General features: G+C 44.2%; 1 protein-coding gene across 1 annotated transcript; it reads left to right on the forward strand.

Annotated features, from left to right (window-relative positions):
• The first annotated feature begins 7,416 nt into the window (after positions 1-7,416).
• On the forward strand, positions 7,417-8,409 carry LOC142007581 (olfactory receptor 52M1-like). The gene has a single exon (XM_074984270.1). It carries the CDS (start codon positions 7,462-7,464, stop codon positions 8,407-8,409), a length of 948 nt encoding a protein of 315 aa, XP_074840371.1. The 5' UTR covers positions 7,417-7,461.
• The last annotated feature ends 665 nt before the right edge of the window (positions 8,410-9,074 follow it).

Genomic DNA, 9,074 nt, shown 5'->3' on the forward strand with positions numbered 1-9,074 from the left:
ATATATTTTTTTCCTAATCAGCTATAATTTTTAAGCCTACACAAATACACAGAGCAGCCAATTTCTCACAGAGCTCATGGGTTCTCATTTCCCCTTTAGGAAGGCCCCTTACTTAATGTTTACTCCTAAATGAATAGTCACACGGAGAGGTAGGCATGTTAGTCTGTATCTTCACAAAACAAGCATGCAGTCCTGCAGCACTTTAAAGACTAGCAAAGTAAATTAGGTGATGAGCTTTCATGGGGCAGGCCCACATCTTCAGACTATCTCCATATCTGAAGAAGTAGGTCTGCCCCATGAAACCTCATCAACTAATAAATAATTTTGTTGGTCTTTAAAGTGCTGCAGGACTGCTTGTTTGTTTTGTTTACTTCTCAAGCTGGATAAAGAGCACAGGAGTACACACATAAAAAAAGTGAGACTGGTTAGAGAGTGTCCAGTCTGCAGCCTGTTTACATTCAGATGCAGCTGCTCCCCGAGAAGCTGAGCAAACCCCACTGGGACAGGTCAGGGACATATTATAAATTGTGCACACTGCTGTCTCATCTCTAGGCTGAGAGAGGTGTGGGAGACGGCTAACTGAGAGGGATTCCCAGTGACAATACTTTGGTCTCAGAGTTCACAGGTAAACATCTTTGAGGAACTCACGTGATACAAACCAGTGGACCATGGTCGTCATGAGATAAAGAATATTCCCTCCAATACATGAGATAGAGAGTAAGCCTGGGGTCCTTTCTTCTCTGCTCAGCCATGAAACATCCCAGGGCCCCTGGCACAGAGGAGCAGTTTACTCCAGTAACATCAGCTAAAATGATCCTTTTTGCTGTGTTTCTCTACCCTAGGTGATGGGCAACAGCTCCAGGGTAGCTGCATTTAGGTGGTACAGAGGATCCTTCAGGATGAAGGGGCTAGTCAATGTACCGTGCCCCTTGGTGTACAGACCTCAGGAGCCAACTACTTGTTAATATACAGACACGGTCACCTCTTCCTCTTTGCTTTCGCTAAAGCACTGTTGTTTGAAGAGTAAAAGGAGGGATCAAGGGGTCGGATTGCTGTTATCTGACCTTTTCTTGACACAAAGCCAGGAGGTGCTACGGCTCCTCAAGGGAACAATTATAAGAATTTTTTCAACAGGAGCAAATCATTTTTTCTCCCCGCTACACTCAGGAAGTCTGATGCTCTCTTATGCCTGAAACTTTCAAAAATATTTCAGCCACAACTCTTAAAGCTCGTCAAAGTCATAAGCAACTGCAAACCAGTTCCTCTAATGGAAGGTGTCAGACAGCCATAAGTCAGGGAGGTGACAGCAGTACCATCTGGAATGGCTAATCCATTTGTGAAGCCCATTCAGCTAAGATCTTTGCTCGAACAAAATCTCTATCAAGGAGGTCCACAGCCCACATATATAGCATGTAAGTAGTTTACATTCATTGAATTGTATCTTTAGACTTCAAGTATTTCTGAATGTTCCCATATTTATGTGTTCTGTGAGAGAAGATTTAAATTCCTGATCTACTTTTTTCACAGATTAATTCATGGGGCTTAAGGCCAGTCTTAATTCATAAATTCATTCAATTTCATCCAGTTATACTGTCCGTAAATATGTAAGAATAGCTACACTGACTCAGCCCAAATGTCCATCAAGCCCAGTATCCTGGGAATGAGTACAACAGGTATCATCAAGTAATCCCTCTCCCATTGCTCATTCCCACCTTCAGACAAAGAGGGGTTCGGGATACCATTTTGACTCATCTTCGATAATGGCCATTGATGGATCCATCCGCTCTTCCATGGATGATGTTAAAAACCTGCTGCTCACACCAGCCTCTGGTAAAGAATTCCCCAGGTTGAAAGTGTATTGTGTACACAAATATTTACTTTTGTTTGGCTTAAACATGTTGCTTATTAATGTAATTTGGTGTTAGCCGGTGGCCAGGTAATGTGCAGTGAGGTACCAACTATGCCCTTGTTACCGTCCGAGTTTAAAACTGCAAGAGCAGGGAGCTTGTCGCTGCAAGCAGCCAAGACAGGCTGACAGATTCCCCTGGGTCCTAAACAACGCAGTTTTGTACTACTGGAGCAGGGAGCTGCTAGCACTCTCACCCACGGCCAGGCTGTAGTAACCAAACGGTTACAGTTCTTTTGTTGTGCCGGCTGTGTTGTAGTGACAAAAGGATAACAGGGTCAGGCTTGGATCTTAACTAGTTACAAGTTTATTAAGCTACAGTTATAAGCGTGTGGTTACAAAAGGCTATTGTCTACTTCTTGTATGCTAGCAAAGTACAGGTGTTAACAATTTACGTTACAATCCAATACAAAGATATCTGTTACCATCTAACACAATGATATCTTGACACAACGACATCTAGTTACAGAGCTCTAATTCTTTAGCTGTGCACAAAAAGAACGGAGACCTAGCATGGGTGTATCTTACCCTCTCTGCGTCTCTCGATATCAGCGTAGCCAAGCCGGATCGGTCACTCAATTCCGCGGAAAGATGAATACGAGGTTGGGCGTCCCCAGTTGTGGACCTCGGGAGGCAATCACCTGACCTGACCAGCAGGTAGTTGGTGGAATGCACTCAAAGTTAGAGTTCTGCTGGGCCCACCTTTTATACCCCTTTAGGTTACGTATTCTCTTTCTTATCTAATGTGCCAGATCGTATTGGTCTGTCTTTTGTGACGCCAGTTTGTTACAAGGGTAATTCTTACTTAATTTGCACTTGTAAGACAGGAGATAACCAATTTAGGAGTACAGGACATTATTTTGTGCGGGCGGGGACTTCCTCTTCTGGGATGGTTGTGTGGTCATCAAATTCATCAATGCCAGATGGGGTGATTTCCTGAGGGTCCCCCCCCATCCCTTGTTGACAGTTTGGCCTGTTAGCCTTCTATCTGTACTTTCTGCTTCTCAGGGTCACGATAAGCTAACACATCTGGGCCGCAATGAGGGCATCAACGACTGTGCTGTCAGGAGCTGTTTCTGTGCCCTGTGTGCTCCTCAGTGTGGGGGGGGGGCAGCGAGCAAGCTGTCTTGTAAGGGGGAGACTTTGTCTGGCTACTTATGGTGACCCCCTAGTTATTCTGTTTTGTGAAGGAATAAATATTTTTTTCCTTATTTATATTCTCCGTACCAGTCATGGTTTTAATAGATTGCTATCATGTGACCTTTTCGTGATCTCTTTTCCAAGATAAAAAGTCCCAGTCTTATAAATCTCTATCCATATGACAGATATTTTTTATTTCTAATATTTTGTTGCTGTTTTGTGAACCTTTTGAAATTCCAGTATATCGTTTCGACCTTTTTTGATATGAGGTTTTGACATTTTTTGACTCATTGTATTCAAGATGAGGGCACACCTAGGATTTATACAGAGGAATGTCATACATTCTCTCTTGCTATGTGCTCCTTTCTTGGTGCTTGCAAACATTTTCTTTCTTTTTGACTAGTGCTACAGGTTGAGAGGGTGTTTTCAGAGAACTCCCCATGGTGACTCCATACGCTTTCTCTCTCTTGAGTGTAACAGCTAATTTAGACCCCTTCATTATCTATGTATAGTTAGGGTTACGTGCACCAATATGAATTGCTTTGTATTTTTCAGTAGTGAGCTGTATTCAGCTTCATAACTTGTGTATGACAAAACCCTGGTATACAACCTGATGTTATGCAACCCATCCCATATGAATCTGCACACATGAAAGCGAGAAGGGTTTAAAAAGTGAGAGGCAGAGTGACCAGGGGAGCGAAGTGGACAGGGGGCTGCAGACATGGGAGTTTAAGAGGGAGAGCAGGTGATCCCACTGCTGAAGAGGCTGCCAGGTGAGAGTACTGGCTTTTGGGGTGAGTGAGTGTGCTTGAGTGTATGAATTCTGAACTGTGATTCTGATTTCAGGTGGGTGATTTCAGTTTCAGTTTCTGTGGCAGTTGGGACTGAGTGCCTGACCTTTGTCCAATTGATTGCCTTTGATCAGCCTCAGGATCAGCCTTCCCCTGCATGACTAAAGAGGGGTTAGGCCTGACATAGGAAACGGATGTGTTGAGAGTCTCTGGGTTAAGCTAAAAGGGGTAAAAAACAAGGGTGATGTCCTTCTAGAAGTCTACTACAGGCCACTTACCCAGGTGGAAGAGGTGGATGAGGCTTTTTTTAAACAACTAACAAAATCATCCAGGGCCCAGGATTTGGCGGTGATGGGGGACTTCAACTACCTAGATATATTTTGGGAAACTAACACAGAGCAGCACAGACTATCCAATAAGTTCTTGGACTGCACTGGACACAACATTTTATTTTAGAAGGTTGAAATACCTACTGGAGGGAAGCTGTTCTAGGTTTAATTTAACAATTTAAACTGATTGAGAACTGATTGAGAATTTAAAATTGGAAGGCAGGTTGGATGGAAGTGATCATGAAATCATAGAATTCATAATTTTAAGGAAGGGTAGAAGGGAGAACTGAAAAATAGAGACAATGGATTTCAGGAGGGTGGATTATGGTAAACTCAGAGAGCTGGTAGGTAAGGTCCCAGGAGAAGCAAGACTGAGGGGAAAAACAACCTAGGAGCAAATTCCTCCCACAGCAACTTCAAAGTGTTGGACTTCAAAGTGCTGGCTCGCTTCTAGCTGCGGCTCACTTGCTGGTACTTCGAAGTGCCAGGGGTACTTTGAAGTCCCATTACTTCTCAAAATTTTGGAGGAGTAAAGGGACTTCCAAGTACCCCGGGCACTTCGAAGTACCAGTGAGCGAGCCGTGGCTACATGCGAGCCAGCACTTTGAAGTCTAACACTTTAAAGATGCCACAGGGGGGAATTTGCTTAACGAAGTGCTGCATATGCAGCACAGCACTTCATTCATAAGCTCCCAACACCCTACTTACCATCCTCCCTCCGAAGTAGGGAGCTTGTGTTGACAAGCCCCATGTGGAGACACTCTGCAGGCTACTTTGAAGTAGCTCCTAACTTCAAAGTTAACTTCAAAGTGAGTTCCTAGTATAGCTGCACCTCATCAGCACCAAACATGTGCCACATATCTCCAGCTGAAATTTGTCTGGTTCAGTATCCAGCCATTGGGTCTTGTTCAGGCTTTCTCTGTTAGATTAACAAACATTTATTACCTTTGCTTCTCTCCCTATGACACCTTCTTTGATTGTCTTTTTGATAAGATACACAGTTGAAACTCTTTAGGTCTGTCTCCCTGTTGGATATTTTCTCCAGCTACAAATTGTTTTTTGTGATTCTCTTCTGAACCTTCTTTAATTTTTAATAGCTTTTTGGCCATGTGGACACTGGGACTGGACAAAGTTTCATCAATGCCACGCCCATGTTCTTCCACTGTTCTAGCTCACCACTCCTCTTTTATGCATAAAGAGCTGGGTATCTATGATGAATCCTACATTCTTTTCAAGGCCCCTGTGTTCTGTAATGAGGCCCTAGTCCATGAGTCAGGGCTGTCTTCCCTCTTCTGAGAGGATACCAAATTCTCCAGATCAATCATTATGTCTGCCCTGGCCTCTTTGTTAGACCTTGTCTGCCATCTTTTGGGTGATCTGCAAATTTTCTCTGTTGTGGTTTTCCATTCGCTTCCAAATCCTTGATAAAAATATTGCATAACATTGCATGCAGAACTGATCCCTGCAGAACCAGTAGAAACACTACATTTACAGTCATTGAACCTTTTAACACAGATGTTCTCAGATTTGACGGTTAGGGGGTTTTAGTTCATTTGGGCTACGTCTACACTAGCACACATATGTCTACGCTAGCACACTACGTCGAAGCAGCCTATTTCGCGAAATAGGCTACTTCGATGTGTATCGTCTACAAGTCCTCCAGAGCTGGTGTCATCGACGTTCAATGTTGAAGTAGCGACAGAGAACGTTGAAAGGAGCTGCCCCAGAAGGAAATGTGGAGCGTCCACACACTCAAGTGCTCCCTGTTGAAATAAGGGGCCAGCAAAGCCCCAAGTCGCTCCCTTAAAGTTCCCCTCCCAGACACACTCAGCCTGCACAGCACGAGATCCACAGAGCCAACGACTGGTTGCAGACCCTGTGCACGCAGCATGGCCTCCCAGCTGCAGCAGCAGAAACAGCCAGAAACCCTGGGCTAAGCGCTGCTTCATGCGATGACCATAGACTCCCGCAGAGGCGGGACAGAGCGTCTTTCAACCCCTCAGCTGATGGCTGCCATGGAGGACCCTGCTATTTCGACGTAGCGGGATGCGGATTGTCTACACATGCCCTACTTTGACATTGAACGTTGAAGTAGGGCGCTATTCACATCTTTGGATAGGAATAATGATTTCGACGTCTCACCGCCTAACGTCGATTTCAACATCGAAATAGCACACGGCACGTGTAGACGCAACGCATACTATTTTGACATTGTGCCAGCTACTTCAAAGTAGCCGGCTAGTGTAGACGCACCCTTGATGTATGCTCAACTGATGTTTGATAGTAAATCATTTTAAGTGAATATTTTCCTCTGCCAAATCAAACAACTCAGATGAATCAAAGTTCATTATATTTGCATATATATTATATTTCTGATAAGCCAAGCATGTGCTCTCATTAGAGGAGTGCCTTATGTTACTGCTTTCCAAATGCAGAGCAAAATGATTTCTTCAACCCATCGACCTTTTTCTGCAACATTAACAAGTTTCCTTCCTATCCCACGGAATTGACCTAAACAGTTTTTAGATTCTGATTGGTTTTAAGTATACTCAATATGCAACCCGCTGTTATTATTTCATCTGCCAAGCATGAATTTCCTCTATTTGCCTTAATAACACTTATCAGAGCTCAAGGCTTTGGATTGTATTTTTAGAGACAGGATGCCCAAGCCTGAGCACCCATCCAGAGTGAGTCTGTCTCCATCCCTTTCCTTAGGAATCCCAACATTGTCATTGTTCAACCACTGCCGTGAATGAGGAGATGTTTCTTTAGGGCTGCCACCAGTTATGCCCCAATCTGTTCACTGAAGTGTGTTCCAGTTGGGATGTTTCCCCTTGGAAAATGTTTTTCCAGAGATTTTTTATTTGTTTTTAGTTCTGTTTTTTGTTTGTTTATTTCTTTTTTTGTTTGTTTGTTTGTTTTTTTAATCTCAGATTTTGGGCAGATGGTATAAGGGAACTTCCTAAGAGTACACACGCTCTGAGATGGGATTATGGCATTAAGGAACAGTGCGCAGAGCACCATAGAGCACAATGAGGGGTTGGATACCATTACTTCATTTCTCTGACTAATGAAAATGTCATTTTCAGTGCGTGCGGGGTGACCAATATTCTCCACCCATGAGAACTGCCTCCAGTAGTGAATGTGGTGTCTAATATGAACATTTTCTCTCCCCAGGTATTTGTACTGAAGCCATTCACCCTACAACCTGAGTTCCACAGGAAGTCAGGGGAACATACAGTACCTGCAGGAAAAACCATTCATCCACAGAGCTGCACAGCTTCTCCCCTACTCCATGACACATTCCAACACAACCGACTTCACCAACCCCTCCTCCTTCATCCTCTTGGGTTTTCCCGGCCTGGAGGCTGCCCATCTCTGGATCTCCATCCCCTTCTGCATCATGTACACCATAACCACCTTGGGGAACTTCACTATACTATTCATTGTGAAGAGGGAGTCGAGTCTCCATGAGCCCATGTACTATTTCCTCTGCATGCTGGCTGTCACTGACCTGGTCTTGTCCACTTCCATCCTGCCCAAAACACTGAGCATCTTCTGGTTCAATTCCAGGGAGATCGATTTCAGTGCCTGCCTCACCCAGATGTACTTCATTCACACCTTCCTAGTGGTGGAGTCTGGGATCTTTGTGGCCATGGCTTTTGATCGCTATGTAGCCATTTGCCATCCTCTAAGACATTCCACCATCCTGACATACACTGTGGTGGCCAGGTTTGGCCTGGCTATGGTGTTGCGAGGTGCTGTGGTGATAGTGCCCTATGTTCTTTTGGCAAGGCAATGGCCATACTGCAGAACTAACATCATCCCCCACACACACTGTGAACACATGGTTGTGGTGAAGCTGGCCTGTGGTGACACCCACATCAGTAGTTACTATGGCCTCTTTGTGCTATTCGGTGTGAGGGGTCTAGATATTGCTTTTATTGTTGTGTCCTATACACAGATTGTCAGGGCCATCTTCAGACTCCCCACAAAGGACGCCCGGCTCAAGACTTTTGAGACCTGTGGCTCCCACCTCTGTGCCATTTTTCTCTTTTATAGCTCATCTCTCTTCTCCTCTCTCATGCACTGGTATGGCCACAATGTGGACTTATATTTCCACATTTTTACAGGTAATGTGTACCTCCTGGTACCTCCCATGCTTAACCCCATCATCTATGGAGTGAGGACCAGCCAGATCAGGGACAGGATGTTCCGATTCGTTATTTTTCAGTCATCCTAATTTTTTTCTCTCTGGTGTCTGGCTGTCAGAGCAATCTCTGTGCAGAGCCAGCTGGGGTCATGGAGCGGGGACCTCTGTGCAGAATCATTTACTAGACAGAAACATTTAAAATATTTCCGATTCTGCTGTGCAGGTGAGTGTGACTAATTGGGGGATCTGTCTGTGTAGAACTCATTGGATTGCCATTGGTCCAATTGCTGATAAATGGACCCTTACAGCTGTGAGAATGGCCATTCTGGGTCAGACTGATGGCCCGTCAAGTCCACTCTCTCGTTATCTGTCCTGGGTCAGACACAGGATAGGGACACTAGGCCTGCTCATTCTGCACATTGATGGCTATGCTCTGTGAACGTAAATGTTTTTTGAACCTTGTTATAGTGATGGCATTTCAATATCCTCCGACACAGAGCTCAGCAGCGAGACTGTGAGTTGTGTGACTTTTTCTTGTTTTTTTGTTTTGTTTTGTTTTATTTTTGGGGTGGTGGTGTCAATTTTAAACCTGGTTCCTATTTATTTCATTTGGTGACCTAGTTCTTATATCCTGAGAAAAAACGGTATCTTTATTTTCTGCACACATGATTTTTGTAGGCATCTATTTTATTCTCTCTTACTCCTCTCTTTTCCAAGAGGAAATGTCCAAATCTTATTAATCTCTCCATGTGGGG

The sequence above is a fragment of the Carettochelys insculpta genome, chromosome 1 (genome assembly GCF_033958435.1).
Source record: "Carettochelys insculpta isolate YL-2023 chromosome 1, ASM3395843v1, whole genome shotgun sequence".
Lineage (NCBI taxonomy): Eukaryota > Metazoa > Chordata > Testudines > Carettochelyidae > Carettochelys > Carettochelys insculpta.